Raw genomic sequence first — 22389 nt, 5'->3', positions numbered from 1 at the left:
AATAAGAAGGGGGCAGGGAAGGAGAGTAATATTATAAACAGTAAAGGAGTATTCAGGTAGCCAAGGGTATATGTGCCAAAGTGTTTATACAGTTGGGTGGAGAGGATGCTTTCCACTCCTAGGTTCAATCATACTTAAGTAGTTAAAATATCTCTAAAATACATTAATGTATCTAGTAACAGGCAGATAACAAGGTCAAATATTAATTTACCTTATTGTTAAAGATGTAATGACTATACATTTTCAGACTGAAAACAGCAAGATCTTACAAACTTATGTTGTGCTTATCTTTTCTACTGACCATTTCTTCTGATTATACAAATTTGCCATAAAAGAAAAAACCGGGACATGATTATGGAGCATAAAGCATCTTCAGCTCTAACTCTAACTGACTTCAGGTAAGACAGACAGTTGACAACCAATCATGCAGTAGTAACAATTCTACTTCATAGTCAAATTCAGGAATAATTAGGAGGGAAACCTAGAAAACTGAGCCAGAAGGATTCCCACCTTAAGGAAAGGTTGTTCAAGCTTTTGCATAGATACAGACCTACAAGTATAAAGTTCAAGATCCCTTCCCTCGGAGTAGTTTGTGACATTTCTCTACGATGGTGGGTTACTGACTTAATGATCCACCAAAAAATCATACCTGAATTCAAAACTAAAAACAATATTATAGTTCCAAGAGATTTTATCTCAAATAGCAAGACCCACTAATCAAATTTCACATAGATTCAACTCTCAAGGATCACATACCCTAAATAAGTATTGACTATTGTAATGGGCTGAAGCTCGAGGTGATGCACTGAGGTCCCAAGCACAGGAGGCTAAATAGTAATTGGGCCATACTCTTATTGATATATATGCTTGGAGAAAGAATGGCCCCTGCCCACTTTTTGTGCAAGTCCTGATGTGTTGTATAGGAAATGATGATTTTGGTGGGTGGAGGTAGAGGGGCAGAAAGAGGAGCAGAAAGGGAAGGCTGACTGGCTTCCTGATACAGCTACACACATTGCTATCTGATCCCCCTTTCACTTCCAATCCCCCTTTACCTCTACTGAGAATAAAGATTGAAAATTTTCCCTTAACCTGAATTCCTGACTCCCACTGATTTTTAAATACGCAATCATCACAGACTATAACAGTAAAAGCTTAAGCCAAAAAAGAAAAAATTACAACCAACTGAGTTAGCCATTTAAATTCATCCTGATGTAAACATCAATCATTGGAAATCACTTCTATATAATAAACAGATTTGCAAACATCCTCAGAAAACCAAGTTCATCATTTAGAAACTCCCATAACCTAAACTATCATATTTCCCAGGACTGATAACCTAGCTCACAAAAGAAAACTGGCAAGTTTATAAATTAAGGGAAATTGACAGGAACTCCAGAAATGGGGCTGAGCTTGCTGCTCCTGACTGTCTACTTCAGCTTTTAGGGATGCTGTGGGCTGTGCTCTCTGACATCTCTCCCAACCTGGGGGAGCAGAATAGACTAATTCTGGGGCACATCCTCATACACCAAAGTTCAACAGGAAGGTGAATCTTTTTCTGGGAAGTACAGTACAGACTGAATAGCCTAGTCTAAAAACCAAGAATTGAGGGCCACACCATGCCTGGATTACATAATTTTTATATATGGTTTCATTTGATGACAGCAATGATTAGTATATGCTTCTACTAACACATGTTTTGATGACGAACATCTGTTCTTGAGTAGATAAAACCAGATTGAGGTTTTTCCCATTTTAGTTTTCCATAAACCGTGATAGATTTTATACCAAATATGATTCACTCCATATTTGTTTTTTGATTCTGTAGTTTTTGAGAATGGATATTATTCCAAGAAAGTGTGCAAAAGTTATAGCTCTTTGAGAGTGCAATTATTCACTTGAATTCAATTATTGTTAGAGATAATTAACTAGAAAAAAGTTTTAATGATTGTTGGGAGATATTGCAATGGCTGTTTGTGGGAAGTTATATACATTTGGATCATTTGAGCACACGATGAAATATAATTAGTTGCATTGATATACAAAAGAAAGTGCTGTTGAAAACTATTGCTAATACTCTAATTCTCAGAAAACAAGCAAAGATTTCCCAAGTGACCAGCAAAAGAAGGGACTGTTACCCTTCTCTCTATATAATGCAGCATAAGTTTCTTGAAATCAGATAAAAAAAAATAAAAAAAATAAAAAAAAAGCTAATCATTCCTGGGAAGAAAATGTTTGTCATGGGCAAGACAATACAAAAACTAGAGTACTGAAAACTGAAAAAGATTTTACTGATGAAATCAATTGACTCATTCAAAAGCCATTGTTAGAATTTCAGGTGAAACTGTTAGATGTGAGCATTTTTATTAAGACTAAAATATTCACAGAACCACCACCAAAGTGACTTGAGGAGGGGGTGAAGAGATGGGTTTTTTTTTCCTCTTTCAGTGAGCTGGTCTTAAGGGAATAATTTATATACTGATTTACTGATGTAGTGCATGAATTCTCTAAAGCAGGGCTCTTAATATGTCATACACTCCTTGGGCAGTCAGATGAAGCCTATGAATTCCTCAAAATGCATAGAATCAAATACATGGGAATACAAAGGAAACCAATTATACTGAAATAGTTGTAAAAATATTTTTAAAAACAAGTTCACAGACCCCCAGGTTAAGAACTTCTATTCTGGAGTTATCTCAACTTACATTTTCACTGATAAATCGGGGTTCCAAGAAGTTATTTTTCTAATGCAAAACTCTTAAAGGTTCCATTAATGTGTTTCCTTCACTGATTACCAGTCAATATTAAGTCACTCAGACTTAATTAGCTTTTAAAAAGGGGCAAACTTTATTAAAATAGTATAGTAGAAATAATTTATACAAAATATCCCTTCAAGAGTTTGTGACACATTTCTATTCAGTACATAAAAGTCTAGGGGAAATGTAGCAAAAGGGTAATTCTTGATTCCTGGCAATCTTTTTGTTGGAATCCTTAAGATATTCCCCTTAATAATTAGTGTTTTGTTTGTTTTTTAATCTAGTGTTTTGTTTTTGTTTTTGTTTTTGTTTTTGGCTGACATATGAAACTGTGTCTAGTCTGTCTTAAGAGTCCCAATGCAGATACTATGGGGTACAACAGAGTCACTGCTGAGCCTGGTTGAGATGCTTTAAAAAATTTTTTTTTCAAAATCCAAATCTTCTGATCTTCCAAACTTCACAAGGTATTGTTCCAGCCATTGAAGAAATGAAGCAAAGCATGAGGCTGATACAAATATATTCTTCTTCCCCCCAAAGCAATTCCTTCTTGGCTCAAATATCTCCTCTGCTGAGATATTTGAATTTTCTGAGTTCTGAACTATCTCCTGACTATTTAAACCCCCCAAGGCATGGCCAAATGTAATCAATCTGAACACTTTTTATGTACTATGTACTATAGTTAAGGACTAATCTGGACTTAACATCTTCACACTTACATTAATGGGAAAAGGTGATTTTTTTTTTTTTAATTCACTCAAGACCCATTTTCTAGCTCCCAATCCTTTAGCCTTACATTTAGAAGCAGAATATTCTGGAATGACAGAAATTTCCAAATGGAGATGTAATACAACACAATCTTGTGCCATGCCTCCAAAAAAAAATATTAATTTGTCCAAGAGATGGAAATAAATGTTTCAATAGCACCCTGAAAACCTATAGGCTATAATAAAGATTTGACTTGGAAAAATGAACTGTTTGTGAAAGATACACTTAATATCCAATACAATAAAAGTGGTTAATTAAAATTAATGAAACAAGTGAATTTTTAAAATGTCAAAATCTTGTAAATTCAGTGCCAAATCACACACAAAAAAAAATAATTACAGCAAAAGTCTTTATATATTAAAGGGATTTTTAAAGTTTTAAATAAATTATCAAGGTTTATTTTATTATTCAAAGTTTACCTTTCCTGCAAGTAATTAACACACCAATGTAGTCCTGTCCTAACAATTCATAACATATCTCACTCATCTCACCTCGATTCTTTTCTGCCACTGCCAACACACTGGACCATTGAAAGTGCGTTCTTCTTGTTCTTCCTTGTAATTATTCTGCCACTCCAGTCCATCCTCCACTCAGAAGTCAAAATGAGCTCAGAGGCAGCAGGTATGACAGTATCACCAATTCCTCTCCCACCCTCCATGTAAGCAACTCCGTTACTCCACGATCAAAACTAAAATCTTGTTTGGATTTTAAAGCTCTTCATAACTTGACCCTTTCCTACCTTTGCAGTTTTCTTACACCCAATTTTCTTCCACATACTTACTTCATGTAGATATTTTGTTGCTCTTCCCATCGCCTTCCTGGGGACAACTCTCCCGCCTAATCAATTTTATGGCGTCCCCCATATACAGTATCCTTTTCTATCACTTTGTCTCTACCTCCTGGCTTCCGGCAAGACCCCCTACAAGAAAAGAAGTCTTTCTTTCTTTCTATTCATCCCCAAACCATCTTGTACATAGTTGTTTGCATTGCCTTCATAACTAGACCATGAGCATCCTGAGAGAAGGGATTATTTTTTTAATTTTTTTTTTTGGGGGGGGGGGGTGCGGCTTTCTCTGCATCACCGCTGCTTGGCATAGAGCCTAGCACTTAATAAATGCTAGATAATCAGTTAGGACCTTGCCTGGCGCACAGAAAATGCTTTAATCAAGGCTTGTTGATTTAGCTGCACTGGACTTGGTTATTGGAGGGAGGGGAGGGTACTAAGCCACTTAACATTGAGGAAGGGTAGGCTACTAAGGAAACTACGGACACTGAGAAAGAATTGGGCTGCGTATAAGACCATCACGGGATGAGGAGCGTAGGGCAAAAGCAACCAAAGCTCGAGGCTGGGCCGGCCCTTGACATGCGTGTCAAAGACCCGCCCCTTCCCCTTTAGTTCGCGACGCCTGAGGCCCGCCCCGCTTCATCTACCGGTGCGGGGGCGGGGCCAGGCGGAGGCGGGGGCGGGGCCAGGCGGGGGCGGGGCCAGGCGGGGGCGGGGCCAGGCAGGCGCGGGCCTCTGCGCTCAGGCAGCGCCAAGGGCCGCCCCTTCGGGGTCCTGGCGGCAACGCTAGTTACTACTCCGAACAAAATGGCGGCGCCCTCGTGGAGACTTGCCCTGTGCGGAGTGCGCAACGCCCGTAGCTTCGGCACCTCGGGTGAGCAGCGGGGACGGGAAGGGGAGGAAACGGGGTCGGGGCTGGGGTGGGCGTCACGTTCTCCGGGCTGGACCTAGCCTTTCTACCGGTCACTCCCTGCTTCTCTCCGCCCCGCAGCCGCTCTGAGTCGCCGGTCCGCCCCGTTGGGACCCATGCCCAATGAGGACATCGACATGAGCGCGCCGGAGAAGCTGAAGAAGTATGGCAGTTTTGACCGCTATCAGCGCTGCGCCGAACGCGAGGCGAACGCCCCGCACTGGTGGAAGAGCTACCGCGACTACTTCCGGCCACCTTCAGGTGCGCGAGGACGCCTCGGGCATCTCCGTATCATCGCGAGACCCGCCCAGGCCCCGCCCCGCCCTTTGCTCCTCCTCTAGTCATGCCATCCTACATGAGGGACACTTGCACGTCTTGAGGTCCAACCTTTCCCTATTTTGCAGATAAGGACATTTGGGCCAATGGTTTCTCCCTAGGGCAAGCTAATAGTTACTTTTCCTGAAAAAAGAAAAAAAATTGGAGGCGATAACGGTATCTTACTTAGCCCTAGGCAAACTGGTTCCTCTCCACTGATAATGTCGCCATGAGGGTGATGCTGACAATGTCAGAATGAGGGTGATGCTGACAATGTCGCCATGAGGGTGATGCTGACAATGTCAGAATGAGGGTGATGCTGACAATGTCAGAATGAGGGTGATGCTGACAATGTCAGAATGAGGGTGATGCTGACAATGTCGCCATGAGGGTGATGCTGACAATGTCAGAATGAGGGTGATGCTGACAATGTCAGAATGAGGGTGATGCTGACAATGTCGCCATGAGGGTGATGCTGACAATGTCGCCATGAGGGTGATGCTGACAATGTCAGAATGAGGGTGATGCTGACAATGTCAGAATGAGGGTGATGCTGACAATGTCAGAATGAGGGTGATGCTGACAATGTCAGAATGAGGGTGATGCTGACAATGTCAGAATGAGGGTGATGCTGACAATGTCAGAATGAGGGTGATGCTGACAATGAATGTCGCACGTGGCACTTTCTAGCTACGTGCCGGGACCGTGCTAAGTCTTTTACGATGCCGCGCTCCTGTGATTCTTACACCACTCCGGGCACCTGGGTTCCGTTCTGAGCTCCGTTTTACCGAGGGGGAAACGGAGGCAAAGGGTAACCCGCGGTGTTAGCGGGAGCATCCAAAGGGAGAATCAGATGAATGTGTAAAGCCTATTACAAGACTCAAAAACACGGCCGATTTCAGTTTCTGCTCTTAGAGCTATTATAATTAATTGCTATAATTAAACTAATATATTTATAGATAATGATGTCATGTATACAGCTGACTAATATTGGTGTAAGGATGCATGTAGGAACCAAAGGAGATAGACAAGTTTTGAAAGCAGTGGAATGCAGGTTAAAACTTGGCTTCAGATTCGTTGATTAAGATATTTTACTGATTTTTTTTCCCCAAACATTCCCACCGCTTCCCAGAATTTCCCTTTTCCGTAGGATACTCCCTTGTAACATGCAATTAACCAAAACAAATCAATACCTGGTGCCTAAATAAGTCCACCTAATATGGCACCCATAGTTTACCACCTTTCTACTGAGAAGTGAAGATGTGCTTGACTGTGAGCCATCATTTCATACAGGTCTTCCATAATGTCTCAAAATTTGTGTTCATTATTATGGTTCAGAAATAATCTATTACCGTAATTTATATGGGCAGTGAGGGGTTAAAATAGAATAAATGGATTTGGAATTATAGTCCTGAGTTCAAATCCTGCCTTAGACATTTATGTTACTTCATCTCCATGAGCCTCAGTTCCTTTCCCATATAATTATATCTACCTAAATGGAATTTTGTGAGGATCAAATAAGGTAATATTTGCCAAGCTGGAGTGAGGAAGACCCTTCTCCCTGAAGTCACTTACCCCTGTTTGCCTCAGTTTCCTCATCTGTAAAATGAGCTGGAGAAGGAAATAGCAAAACTTTTCAGATCTCTGTGAAGAAAACCCCCATGAAGAATCAGACATGACAGAACAACATGAAAGATTGAATTGGGGAGAAGTGAGGCCAGGAGATCAGATAGGAGGCAGTGATCTAAGGGAGGAATAGTAGGAGTTTGAAATAGGGTGAAATATGTGAGTAAAGAAAAGAGCTTGCTGGAGATGTTTTTTGCTTCAAAATAGAAAAAGGAAAAAAAGGGGGGGGGGAGAGACATTGCCATGTGTACAGCAGAACATAAGGATTCAAAATATGAGGATAAATTTCCATTTCAAGAAAACATATATAATAAGGGCTACACATGTTCAGAGCTGTCCATCTTTTACTTCCTTGTAAGGTTTTTTTTGGTTCTCTGCTGTGTACTTTATTTTGTTTTTTATTTTTTCCCTTTCCTCCTCTCTACCTCCCTCATGAAAGCTACAATTCAATGCACATATATTTATATTACATACACATACACACATATATAGATAGCTATAATCATAGACATTTATAAATGTACATTCATATACTTCTATGTAAAGTCGTACTATACTTATTTGTCCTTGTTTCTCTGAAGGTGGATAACATCATTCTTTGTAAGTCCTAGTCTTTCTATATTTTTCTAAATCCACCAACTCTTCATTTCTTACATTACAGCAAGATTGCAACCTTATACCATCTAGTTATTTTAAATATTCTAAAACAATCTTGATAAATATGGCTGACAGAGTGGTTTCCCTATTTTTCTTTTTTGATTAAATCTGTTTTAACTTTAACTTTGTCTGAGATCAATGATTTTAGTCGCCCTGCTTTTTTTCTAATAAATTCTACTCCTTATCATAGTCATTATGTTTGTATCTCTCATTTCTTATTCTTATTTTTGACTCCTCTGTTTTACTTCTGGCTCCCTTGACTTGCTATTACTTAGCCTCCGCCTCCCCCTGCCCCAAAGATCCTTCTCTTATTCCCTCCCTTATCCTCTTTCCCCCCCTTTTTTATCCCATTCTCCTTAAATCTATATATACATCCTCCTTTATGCCACCCTTATCCGAGCCTCTCTTATTTTTTATACATTTAAAATACTTTTATATCTTTCTAGATATATATGTATTGTTCCCTCTCTTTAATCCATTCTCCATGAGAATTCCAGAACTACCAGCCCTCCTCCTCCATTTAATGCCTCTGTGTCAGTTCTTATTCTTGTACCTCAATATATAATTGCTCTTTTTTACCTTTTCCTGTATAGTTTTTGTATTAGCTCTATGCCATTCTTTCAAACTGCCCAATTACTAATGACAGTCTTAGACATATGGTTTACATTTCCATGTATAAAACATAAGCCTGTTGCTTGTAAAACTTTCTCCTTGATCTGGGAGTTTATGAATTGGTGATGATGTTTATGTAGGTTTTCCTCATAGGATCTTTTTTAGATGATGATTAGTGAATTTTTTCCTGTTTCTGCTTTCCCCTCTTATTCTAACTCTTCAGAACAACTTTATTTAGTTATTTCTTGTATTATTGTTTCAAGATTATTTTTTTTGAATGTAGCTTTCAAGTGGTCCAATTGTTATAGTTTCATCTTTTTGATATGCCCTCCAGATCTGTTATTTTTCTTATGAATTGTCTCACATTCTCAGTTTTTTCATTCTTTATATTTTGTTTTGTTATTTCATGGTCTCTTACAACTTCACTGCCTTCCTAATTCTAGTTTTCAAAGAGTCATTTTCTTAAAACTCTAGATCTCCTTTTGTAGTTGATTTTTTTTTCTTAATATTATTTTTCTTGAATTGTTTTTTTGTTTGTTTAATTTTTCCTCAATCTCTCATTTGACTCTTAAAATCTTTTTTGAGTTCTTCTAAGGATGAACCATGGTCTTTCCTGTTCTCATAGTAACTTTCTATAGTTGAGTAATTTTTTATATGCATGCTCATTTTATAGCAGATTGTTGGTGTAATCACCTCTAGCCCCACAGTGTAGGGAATGATGTTTCTGGCCTCTGGCCTAGAACCCAGAAGCAGGAACTCCACCCTCCTGTGAGTGCCCAGTCAGCAGTTTGCCCCACTGCTTTCATCTAGGACTGTGCTTTGACTTTCCTTATCAGCAGAGGTTCCCTCAGGCTTTCTGAACTCTGTTCCCCACTGTTCTGGGGAAATTCCTGGAGTCAAGATTACATCCCAATCCAGCTAAGTCTGGGGCTTCCCAGTTGTTTCAGAGGAGCTAGCCTGGAAATGTTTACACATTAATCTCTATACTGATATATTTCTTTAGATCTTCTACAGTTGTTCTCAGAGGACCATTGTTTTTCCCCAACTTTTGTTTTTAACTCACTTTACATTGCCCTGAGGTGCAATTTTGTCTTGTGGGGAAATCGGTAGAGCTTGGAATTTTCTGCTGTTTCATATACTAGATGATCTTAAAGATTACTCCCATTTAGACGTATCAAGATAATTTTTTTTAAAAACATATTTTTATTTCCTTAAATATTTCCCAATTGTGTGTAAATTTTTTTTAACTTTTTTTTAAATTTGAGTTCCAAATTCTTGTTCTCCCATCTCTCCCTTGCCTCTTGCTATGGCAAAGCAATATGTTGATTAGACATGAGAAGTCATGGCAAAACATTTTCATATTAGACATGTTGCAAAAGAAAAATAAAGTAAAATATAAAGTTTTTGCTCTCAGAATTTATCCGTTTTCTCCCTGGAGCGTATAGCATTTTTCATTAGGTCTCCTTTGGAATTGTCTTAGATCATTGTCTCAATCAAAATAGCCAATTATCCTTACAATATACTTATTGTGTACAAAATTATCCTGGTTTTGTGCATTTCTAAGACATGTCTTCTCAGATTTTCCGAAACTATCAGAATAGTTCTAAGATTGCTTCAGTTTTAGTTGTTTAACTATTTTAATCCAAAAAGAGTTGGGAAAATGTGCCAGGCTTAATATAAATCTATATCCTTATGGATCTATCTTTCATCCAGATCCCACATACAAAATAGACATTGGATTTCCACCCAACAAGATGGGGAATAGGCAACAACAGGTTCTTGAAAGGAAGAAGATCCTCCGGGAGAGCCGGGCTAAGATGGAGAAGGCTTCCCACCTCCGCAATGGTGAGTGCCATTGTAGGGGTCAGGGAGGGGCTGAGGCAGATAAACCCATTTCTCTAGGATCGCCTCTTCACGAGCTTCTTTCTTCCCTTCATAGTCCTGGTCCCACTGGAGGAGGTGAAGGTTGATTGGGAAAACACCGTGGGCCCTTACCATAAGCAGCGCCTGGCTGAGTACTATGGCCTCTACCAAGACCTGTTCCTTGGTGCCACATTTGTGCCCTGGGTCCCTCTGCATGTGGCTTACAATCTGGGAGAAGAGCTGATGATGCCGGTGTTCCACGGGAATGAGGTTACTCCAACTGAGGTAATTGTCCCCATCCCATGTACAGGGCGCCTTTCCCACTTGGACTTCAGTGCCTGGGTGTCATGATTACCGAGCCGCAGTGATGCTTCTTACCCAGCGGGAGGTTGGGTCAGAGCAGGTTAGGGAAGCATTCTGCCCTCTTAGAAGCTGTACCACAGGGCACCTACTGAGCTGTGGTCTGGGCCAGGCCCTGGCTTTATGCCCATGCTCAACTGTCGCCTCTTTATCCTTTTTTTTCTTTGTCAGGCCACTAACCCCCCAACGGTGACGTATGAGGCAGAAAAGGGTTCATTGTGGACCTTGTTGCTCACCAACCTGGGTATGTACCTCTGACTGGACAGGTGCTCTCCTTCCTTTCTTTCCTGGGCCTCTGGTGTCATTAGACTGAAGAAGTGGAGGGAAAGTGAGGAGGAGGGTGGAAGGTCACCCTCAGAGAGCAGCAGGCCCCACATCCCCCCCGGGCTCCACGGTAAGCAGCTTCTTTTTGTGTGCAGATGGGCACTTGCAGGAGCAGGATGCTGAATACGTCCACTGGCTGGTGTAAGTGTAATGGGAGGAAGAAGATTGAAGTGAGATCTGGGGAAAGGAAGAGGGCGCCATGGAGGGAGGAGACTTCTGCTGGGTTCTGATTCAAATCCAACTCTGTGAATAATGTTCTTCAGTGGCCAGGCCATGAACACGTCACTTTGGGGGAAGCAGGACCTGGACCACTGCCTGACACCTCTGCCTTTGCATGTATTCTGGAGGGAGCTGGCCCTCAGATGGGATGATGTGCCACCTCCCAGAGTCTCAGCATTGGAAAGGGTTACCCAAGAATAAGAAACGTAATTTCCTTCCTGACTAGGACGAACATCCCAGGCAATGACGTGTCTGCAGGGCAAGAGATGTGCCATTACCTCCCACCCTTCCCCTCAACAGGAACTGGTTTTCACCGTCTCGCATTCCTCCTTTTCAAGCAGCATGAGGCCATTGACTTTTCTGAAGATGCCCGTCCCTCACCCTGGTAACTTCTCCTTAGATCCTCACCTTGGGTCCTTCCAGAAGGGCCGGCCCTTGTTCTCAGAGAACTCTGAGCTTTCTGAAATTTGACTTGTGATTGTAGGATGGGGAATATGCTGGGCAGAATTGCAGGATGTTTTTCTGGGACACATTCTGGGAAAGCTTGAGGCATCTGTGTGGGTGCTCACCCCATTCAGATTCTTTCCTCTTCCCTTTGAAGTTACCGCCTTGCTATGAGAACCTTCCGCACATTTGATTTCTATAAGAAGCACCAGGATTTCATGACCCCAACTGGTCTGGCCTTCTTCCAGTGCCGCTGGGATGACTCTGTCACCCACGTCTATCACCACCTGCTCAGTAAGTGGGATAGGGTGGACTCGGGGGAGGGAGTCAGTGCACTCTCTGGCCACTGCAAGAGAGCGAGATCCCATAGGGAAAGGGTACAGAGGACCACACTGACAGCTAGCCTACGCGAGCTGGCCTGTAACTCCTGGCCTGAGCCCTGTCACAGCATAGTAGGAAAGAGGAGGAAATCTGGGGGTGTGGTAGGATGCCTTCTCTAGGGAAGCTTGGGAGGGACTAGTGCAGTTTGGGGAGCTTCCTCCTGAGCTCATTCATCCATTCTGCAGACATGCGGGAGCCAGTGTTCGAATTTGTGCGCCCACCCCCGTACCATCCCCCACAGAAGAAGTTCCCTCATCTGCAACCACTTCGATATTTGGATCGATACCAAGATGAGAGTGAACCCACCTATGGCATCTACTGAAGGACTGAGGCACTGTGGTGTACAGGGTACTTGAAAGGGACGAGATTACCCCTTAGAGCCACCTTAGCCCTCTAAAGTTTTCAAGGAAAATATGTACTAGGTTAGAGGCCATTGGCTCCTGGGGATCTCTTCCATGAGGCTGTGATTCTGTCTGTGCTTTCCTTGTATGTGCAGTGGTTTGGGAGTGAAAAGGAAATGTGAGGTGTTAAAGTCAAAGAATGTGAATGAAGATCAGATCATTTTGGATATGCAACATGATACAGTAGATAGCTGATCCTAAAGTCGGGACAGCCTGAATCAATTCCAGTACTAGATGTGTGATACTCGCCTCTCAGTATTCCAGGGAATACTCTTGTCTCGCCTGCCTCACCCAGTGTACTATTATTTATTGCATTAAATATCTCTATTACATGTAAACAAAATTTCAATTTGTTAGTTGACACAGTGGATAGAGCATTGTCCTTGGAGTCAAGAGGACTGAGTTCAACTATAGTCTCAGATACTTGACACTTACTAGTTGTATGACCCTGAGCAAGTCATTTAATTCCATTGTCTCACAAAAAAGGAAAAAAAAATAACTTTTTTTTTAAATTTTGAATTCCAAATACTCCTCCTCCCTGGCTTGAGAAGGCAAGCAATTTGACATAGATTATACATGTGAGGCCATGCAAAACATATTTCTATGTTAGCCATGTTGCTAAAGAAGCCACAGAACCAAACCCCAAGAATAATAAAGCAAAAAATGTGTACTTTGATCTGTATTCAGACTCTTTTATCAGTTTTTCCTTTAGAGATGGATAACATTTTTCATCATAAGTCCTTTGGAATCATCTTAATCAGTGTATTGATCAGAATAGCTAAGGCATTCATAGTTGATAATCATACAATCTTACTGTTACTGTGTACCGTGTTCTTCTGGTTTTACTTACTTCATTTTGCATCAGTTCACATAAGTCTTCCCAGATTTTTCTAAAACCATCCAACTTTTCATTTGTTACAGCACAATGGTATTCAATCACAAACATATTCCACAGTTTGTTCAGTCTTTGCTCAATTGATAAGCATCCCCTCAACTTCCAGTTTTTTGTCACAACAAAAAGAGCTTCTATAAATATTTTTGTACATATAAGACCTTTCTTTTTGTTTGATCTCTTTGGGATACAGATCTAGTAGTGAAATTGCTGGGTCCATAAGTTTAGTCCATAGTTCCAAATTGCTTTCCAGAATGGTTGAATCAGTTCACAACTCTACCAATGGTGCATTAATGTCCCAATTTTTCCACATCCTCCAACAGTTGTCATTTTCCTTTTTTATTAGCTAAATTAATAAGTATGAGGTGATAACTCAGAGTTGTTTTAATGTGCATTTCTCCAGTGAATAATGACAGAGCATTTTTTCATAGATAGCTTAGATTTCTTTATCTGAAAATTGACTATTCATAGTCTTTGACTTATCATTTGGGAAATTACTTTTATACTTATAAATATGATTCATTTTTCTGCATATTTGAAAAATAAGTCCTTTATCAGAGAAACTTGCTATAAAAATGTTTTTCCATTTTCCTGCTTTCTGTCTAATCTTGGCTATATTAGTTTTGTCTGTATTGAAACTTTTTAATCTAATGCAATCAGAATTATCCATTTTATTGTCTGTTGGGCTCTCTTTCTCTTGTTTGGTCATAAATTCTTTCTTTATCCATAAATCTGACAGGTAAAATTTTCCATGCTCCTCTGATTTGCTAATGATATCCTTTCTCATTTTTATCTAAAACATGTACCCATTTTGACCTTATCTTGGTATACAGTGTGAAATTTTGGTCTATACATAATTTCTGCCAAACTTCTTTCCAGTTTTCTCAGCAATTTTTGTCAGAAAATGAGTTATTCCAAAAGCTTAGATCTTTAGATTTATCACACGCTATTTTATGATGAATGCTTACTACTATATGTAGTCTGAAATGAGATTTGAATTTGTGAAGGGGAATCTTCCTCCCCAGCACTGTATCTACTATATGTACCATCTACTTGGCCACAGAGTCCTTAGCCAATTAATATGCCATTACAAAAATTGTCTTCTTGATACTTAAAGCATAACACTTTGTATGGAAGTACTTATTACATATTTGTTCAAATCAGCCATATTTGATGAGTTCACTTGCAACAACCACATAATATCTTTATAAAAATAGACCATATCCTAAGGTACAGAGAAATTTTAAATAAATAAAAAGCAGAAATAATAAACATTCTTAACAGACCATAATGCTATAAAATTGTAACTAATACAAAGAACACAAGCAAAATATACTGATTTGAATAAAAATTAGTGACATTCCAAATAGTTAACAAGTCAAAAAATAAATCAGAAACTATGGAAAAGAATAGTGATTTTTTTAAAAAGGGAAAAGAATAATTATAAAGAAAGAATTATTAAAATTTCTGGGATACAGCTAAAGCAGACCTCAAGAAAAAAATGTTATCTTTGAAAGCATCCGTAAAACAAAATAGAAAAAAAGATTAACCAAGTATGATTTTTAAGAACTAGAAAACTAAATATAATCAATAAACCAAAAGCTGCTGCCTTTTTTTTTTTTTAAAGGAGGCAATTGAAGTTAAATGATTTGCCCAGGGTCACACAGCCTAGTAAGTAAGATTTGAATTTAGATCCTCCTGATTCTAGGGCAGATGCTCTATACGGGGTTATGCACTATTCTTGCTGCCCCTAAAAGTTGCTTCTTGATGGTGCAGTGGATAAAGTATTGGTCCTAGAGGCAGTTATTTGAAGTTAAGTTCAAATCCAACCACAGATACTATCTAGTTCTATGATGCTAGGGAAGTCACTTAGCCTCCATCTACCTCAGCTTCCTCAACTATAAAGTGAGGATATTAAAAATAAGTATCTCCCAGGATTGTTGTAAAGTTCAAATGAGATAATAATCATAAAATGCTTAGCACAGTGCCTAGAACCTAGTAGCCATACATAAACATTATTATTATTAAATCTAAGAAACTAGCATAATGAAAAAGAAAGTTAAAATTGAAATTACAAAAGGAAAAAAGTGAAAATACAAGAGAAAAGAAATAAGAATTTTCAGTTATAATTATTATAAATATCTTAGCTGAATTAAAAATTTAAGACATTAAATTTTGCCCATAAAATATAAAATATGCAAATGAACAGAATATGCAGTATAGATTTTAACCCAATTTCGAGAAGTTAATTTGAAAAAGCTTTAAAGAAACTACCAAAAGTGGGGGAAGGGAAGAAAGAAACTTTTGTCTTAAAAGTAAATTTTATCAACATTTAAAGAACAATTAATTCTTATACAACATAGTTTATTCTCAAAAATACTGAAGAAAAAACCACTTTACTAGACCCATCTTATGAAACAAATATAATTCTAATACTTAAATTAGTAAAGAATAAAGCAAAAAGAATTTTAGGTTGATGAATATCTACAAAAATATTTAAATCTTTACAAAAAGAATACCATTATACATATAACAGACACACAAAATTGCTATCACCAAAGTGGGTTTACATTAGGAATACAAAGATGGTAATGAGGAAAATTAAAAAAAACAATACTCAATCATGAATTAATAAATAGTTCACTGCCTTTTCAAAGTAGAACACAAATGTGGTACTAAAACTACAAAGTACAGGAATAAAAGGGCCATTTTTTTTTTATTGATAGTATTTTATTTTTCCAAATCCATGTAAAGATAGTTTTCAATATTCATTTTTGTAAAAAGACATTGTGTTCCAAATTTTTCTCCCTCTCTCCTTTATCTCCACCCTCCCCAAGACAACAAGCAATCTAACAAAGGTTAAACATGTGCAATCCTTTTAACCATGTTTCCATATTTGTCATGTTGTATATGAAAAATCCAACTAAAAGAGGGAAAAAAAAACATGAAAAAAGAAAAAACAAAACAAAAAAGGTGAAAAATACTATGCACCACTTACTGATAATTGGACACTTAACTAATTAATTAGAATTATTAACTAAATGCTATTAAGTGCAAGGGAAACAAGAAATAAGGCAGGCCCCACTATCAAGAAGTTTATATATACATATAGGATACTTCAGTTTTGAGACAGTTGGAAAGGTTCAGTTGTCAAAGCAGATAATTATCTTAAATGTTAACTTCCATTAATGAAACCATAGCTTCCAACGTAAACCACTTAATAAGGCAATCCTAACAATATTAAAAAGATCATATATTGCCAGAGTGGACTTATTCCAGGAATAATGGGTTCAAGATGAGTAATACTGAAACCAATAAGGAACATGATTATTTCAATAAATACAGGAAAAGCTTTTTGACAAAATGCAATGGGTTCTTTTTTTTTTTTTTTTAAGGATTTCTGATATTTGTAAAGGACATTTTTTTTGTTTGTTTGTTATAGCTTTTTATTTACAAGATATATGCATGGGTAATTCTTTAGCATTGACCCTTGCAAAACCTTCTGTTCCAACTTTCCCCCTCCTTCCCCTCCACCCTCTCCCCCAGATGGCAGGTAGACCAATACATGCTAAATATGTTAAGGTATCTGTTAAATACAATATATGTATACATATCCATACAGTTATTTTGCTGCACATAAGAATCGGACTTTGAAATAATGTAGAATTAACCTGAGAAAGAAATCAAAAATGCAAGCGGACAAAAACAGAGGAATTGGAAATGCTATGTAGTGGTTCACACTCATTTCCCAGAGTTCTTTCACTGGGTGTAGCTGGTTCTATTCATTATTGAACAAATGAAACTGATTTGGTTCATTTCATTGTTGAAGAGGGCCACATCCATCAGAATTGATCATCATGTAGTATTGTTGTTGAAGTATATAATGATCTCCTGATCCTGCTTAAAATGCAACATGTTTTATGTTGTTTTTAAAATCAAAAAGCATTGAAACAGATCTTAATATAACAAGTAGTATCTAAAAGGGGCAACTATGTGGTATAGTGAACAGTAATGAAAAGTTGAATTCACATGTGGTCTCAGAGACTTCTTGACTCTGACATGGACAAGTCATTTAATTCTGTTTGCTTTGGTATTCTGGTCTATAAAATGAACTGGAGAAAGAAATGGCAAATCACTAGCTGTGTGACCCTGGTAAGTCACTGAATTCTGTTTGCCTCAGTTTCTTCATCTGCAAAATGAACTGGAAAAGGCAATAGCCAGCCACTTTTAATATCCTTGCCAAGAGAAGATTCACAGAGTCTTCACAGAGATTCAACTCAACTGAAGTAACTGAACAACAAACATCTTAAACTAATTTCAAGCATCATTTCTAATAGAGAAGAACAAGGTCTTTCTGGTATAAGCCAGGTTTCCACACATATTTTGTGTTCCACTGCATATGCATAGATATTCTATCCACCTAATTGGTGGATATATATACTTTTTAGATGTTCTTTGAGTTCAACTGCAAGAAAGGTAGAGAGAGAGAATCTGGAAACTGCAGACAGCAAGCTATAGTGGAAGCTGGCTCCTCAATATATCCCTGATTTCTAGCTTGTCTCCCTAAAGACTTTGGGGAGACTTTCCATTTAAGTAGGACTGGGACCTCTATTTTGCTTTAAACTGAGATACTACACTTTTGTCTAAAAAGCATATTCCCTGTATTTTTCTAGTTTATTTAAATCTGTAAAACTGCAATTTCTGCTGTTTGCTAAGGTAAATAGGTTTGTTTTCTATTCACTATTTGTTATGATCTTTTGTGTAAAGTGTTTCATAGGAAGAGGTCAAGCCAGCCAGTGAACTCTTAGAGCTACCCTCCCTTTCTTCTCCTTAAAAGCTCTAGCAACCAAGGAAGTAGCCTTTATTTTCAGTCTATTATACTCTTAGTACACGTATAACCTATACCAAAAAGATCAGGGCTAAAACAGGATTGTCCAGTGTCACCACTATTGATATAGTTCTAGAAATCATAGCTATAGCAATACAATAGAAAAAAAAATGAAGGAATAAGCATAGACAAAGAAGAAACAAAATGATCATTTTGCAAATGATTTGATGGTTTACTTAAGAACCCTACAAATTTAACTAATGACAAAATTAGAGTAGAAACAGTGCTTTAGAAAAGTAGGGAGATGTGGTGAGAAAGACTCACAGCTCAATGTTTAAGGCACAAGTCAGAAAGCTTTTTGATATTACAAGCCATGGCAGAGAGAAACTACTTCTCAAACATCTCCATAAACTAAATAAACTTTTTTCCAAACAATTTCTAGCCACTAGATATTGAAGAAAATGAAGTAAATATCAAGGTGAACTATGCTAAATAACTTTTTAACTTCAAGGTAACAATGTTCCCCACAATGAAGGATGAAAAGAATATAAAGTTCTCAGACAAGGGTTTGCCATATCCTACTATCTAGTTCATTGCTACAAGAAACTCAGAATATTTATAATTAATAAATAAATGCATTATGCAAGTCTTAGTTTAGATTCTCAGGGAGACTAGTATACCCTTTCTTCAAATTATGAACATATAACAGTAACCTTTAGCTTTATAAGTAGACTACTCTGGAAATAAACCAAAATACAAAGTAAGCTGATCTGTTTACCATGGAGATAAGTTCTAAAGTAGAGTTACTCTTGCCAAGAGAAGAAAAATATAGGGCCTCTTTCTCAAATATTTCCAGAGAAAATTAAATGCTTTTAATAAATTTTTAAAATTTTGCATCAGTACTCCTCAGTAACATCTTTAAATGTTGAAAGCATTTGCAACATTTCTCTCCTCATTTCCCACTACACAGTAACTATGGCAGCTACATGCTCAGAGCAAGAACATATACGTATTTAGTAAAGTCTTAATGCACCTCAAGTCCCTGGCTGCCTCTTCTGTTTTCTGTTCTTATCCCTAAATATAGGTGACTAAGAAATAAACCTAAGAGAGGCATGTCTAACCATGGTAGTTAACTAGTGAATCAAGAGTTTGGTGGCAGCTGAGTCAAAGGAGATGACTGCAGTGCTTCTAGAAAAGAGCACCATGTCAGGAAGATTTTGTAGCCAAAATCCCGAAGCCCTTGATTGCCAGATCAGGATTTGTGAATTGCATAGAAAGACGAGAAAGTGAGATATCTGTTCAGCAGAACTACAACATGTTTTAATAAAATATTTGTTAATATATGTGTAGGGGAGCTGACCAACCCTTCTGCCAAGGATCTGAGCACAACTAGTAAGGGGTTGATAATGATACTAAGTTAACTATAAAATGCCTGATCACCCTTTATGAACAGATTCCTTGTTAAAATTAGAAAGTGACCCTGACCATTGACTAAATAATGATTGGCCATGCCTCTGATTAGCTCTTAAAAGACAACTAAGCAGTTGAGAACCAATACAGTCCAGAATGGAAGGAGCTATGTGTGGTACGACACCATGAAAGCAGAAAATAGGAGTTTTCTATATTATTGTACAGTAATGAGGGCATTAATACTTTTAGAAGTATATGTAGGGGGAAGGAGGAGAGACAGCTAAGTAGCAAAGTAAATAGAGCACTGGACTAGAAATCAGGAAGATCCAAATTAAAATCCAGCTTCTGATGTTTATTAGTGAAGTAACTTTGGGAAAGTCACTTAACCTATTTGCCACTGGAAAAAGAAAGAGCAAACCCACTCCATTATTTTTTTTACCAAGAATGACCTATGGATAGAAGGCCTGTAACCACAGGATTACGGAGTAAGACTTGATTGAAACAACTGAACAATAATAACAAAAAAAGGAGGGAAGGAATGGGGTTAAAAGATGAAAGGTTGATGAGTAATGCTAATCAGTTTCTCTTGGCTGGCACCTTATATGGCTGGTAGTATTACTCATTCTCAAGTTTTTCTCCTTGGCAATGCCTTTGGCTCCAGCCCTTCGGAGTATACTTTGGCTTGGTTTTTTTTTTTTTTTAAATGTGTGTATATACATGCAAATACATATACAATTTAAACATATATGCATATATTCATATAGTGTATATTTACATTATCTATATTTACCAACATAGTCATCTTCCACTTCCTCTCAAAGAACCATTCTTTGAAACTAAAGCATAAAGAAAAAAAATTTCATAAAACTGAAAAACTTATTTAAAAATCTTAACATTCTATGCAGTATCCCAATACCTATAGTCAGCCATATCTGCAAAGAGGGTGGGAGAGTGTCTTTTCATGTATCTCCTTTGAGACCAAACCATCATTTTTAACTTGGCAGCATTCTGTTTCAATTGTTTTGTTGGTCTTTCCACTTAACATAGATACAGTCATGTTGTGTATTGCTCTCCTGCTTCTGTTTTTATCCTGCTAATGCTTACTTTGCATCAGTCAATGTCTTTCCATATTTATCTCTATTCAACATGTTCATCATTTTTAGGTATCCATTAATGTTCAGTCACTTTCATATACCCCACAATTTGTTTACCTGTTCCTCAATTGGATGAACATTGTCTTTGTTTCTAGCTCTTTGCTAATGATAATTTATCTTTTAAACGCACCAAAGGAATAGAAATGTTTGAGAAAACTGCTCCACAAGGTTACTCTACCTTTATTTGCCTTCCCTCACCAACACTGCTTCAGGCTCTTTGGGTCTAAATATTCGCCCAAATTCTGTTTTGATAAATCTATAGAAAAATGTATCAAGCCATTCTCCAATTGATAAGTGGTCAAAAGATATGAACAATTTTCAGATGAAATTGAAACCATTTCTAGTTATATGAAAAAAATGCTCCAAATCACTATTGATCAGAGAAATGCAATTTAAGACAACTCTGAGATACCACTACACACCTGTCAGATTGGCTAAGATGACAGGAAAAGATAATGACGAATGTTGGAGAGGATATGGGAAAACTGGAACACTGATACATTATTGGTGGAGTTGTGAATGGTTCCAACCATTCTGGAGAGCAATCTGGAACTATGCTCTAACTGCTGTCAAACTGTGCATACCCTTTGATCCATCAGTGTTTCTAATGGGCTTATACCCCAAAGAGATCTTAAAGTGGGGAAAGGAACCTGTATGTGCAAAAATGTTTGTGGTAGCCCTTTTCCTAGTGGCCAGAAACTAGAAAGTGAGTGGATGCCCATCAGTTGGGGCATGACTGAGTAAGTTACGGTATACAAATGTTATGGAATGTTATTGTTCTGTAAAAAATGATCACTAGGGGCAGCTAGGTGGTACAGTGGATAGAACACCAGCCCTGAAATCAGGAGGACCTGAGTTCAAATCTGATCTCAGATACTTAACACTTCCTAGCTGTGTGACACTGGGCAAGTCACTTAACCCCAATTACCTCAGCAAAAAAAGAAAGAAAGAAAAAAGAAAAGAAATAACCAGCAGGATGAATATAGAGAGACCTGTAGAGACTTACATGAACTGATGCTGAGCGAAATGAGCAGAACCAGGAGATCATTGTACATGGCAACAAGAAAATTATATGATGAACGAGGAGATCAATAGTTTTTGATTCCCAGGCCATGAGAAACATTAAAGCAGATCCTGTCTTGCTAAGTTTACTCAGGGGGACAGTCCCTTGTTCCAGGCCTCCATTTTTATCTGGAGAACATCTCTCAGCATCAGTAAAATTATGGTGTTCTTTCACAGACTACACTCTTTCTTAATTTCAACTCTCAAGGATACACACTAATCAGTACTTCTGTGCATGACCACGTGTTTTTAGAGAAACTGGTTTCCTTTCAAATAAATGACAAAACAGAAAGCAAAACAAATTCTTCATACTATGTCTCTGCCCTCCCTAAACTGGGAGGGAAGAAGAGATTACGAGACATGGGGTTGTCCCCCTGAGTAAACTCAGGTAAACAGGACCTGCCTAAGCATTTCTCATGGCCTGGGAATCGAAAACTATTGATCTCACTGGTACTGCTGTGGTTTCATTTCAGTGTTGATAAACACTATGCTTTCCCGATTTCCCAATACAGCTTCCCGAGTTACCTCCTGCTCTTTTGATTTACCATTCGGATCCCTTTTGTGACCCCAGGGCTATGCCTGTTTGTTTCTTTTCCCTCAGAAGAGAAAGTCTCACTGGTGAAATAACC

The 22389-nt window shown here is 38.2% G+C and overlaps 1 protein-coding gene across 1 annotated transcript; it reads left to right on the top strand.

Moving 5' to 3' along the window:
• The first annotated feature begins 5026 nt into the window (after window positions 1-5026).
• On the top strand, window positions 5027-12371 carry MRPL38 (mitochondrial ribosomal protein L38). The gene is made up of 9 exons (XM_031965844.1): window positions 5027-5176; window positions 5294-5473; window positions 10136-10267; window positions 10362-10570; window positions 10817-10889; window positions 11065-11110; window positions 11415-11573; window positions 11790-11926; window positions 12199-12371. The coding sequence occupies exons 1-9, from the start codon at window positions 5110-5112 to the stop codon at window positions 12333-12335; spliced, it is 1140 nt and encodes a 379-aa protein (XP_031821704.1). The 5' UTR covers window positions 5027-5109; the 3' UTR covers window positions 12336-12371.
• The last annotated feature ends 10018 nt before the right edge of the window (window positions 12372-22389 follow it).

The sequence above is a fragment of the Sarcophilus harrisii genome, chromosome 4 (genome assembly GCF_902635505.1).
Source record: "Sarcophilus harrisii chromosome 4, mSarHar1.11, whole genome shotgun sequence".
NCBI classification, from domain to species: domain Eukaryota; kingdom Metazoa; phylum Chordata; class Mammalia; order Dasyuromorphia; family Dasyuridae; genus Sarcophilus; species Sarcophilus harrisii.
The sequence above is the reverse complement of the archived record's forward strand: the minus strand, read 5'-3'. Positions and strand labels throughout refer to the sequence as shown.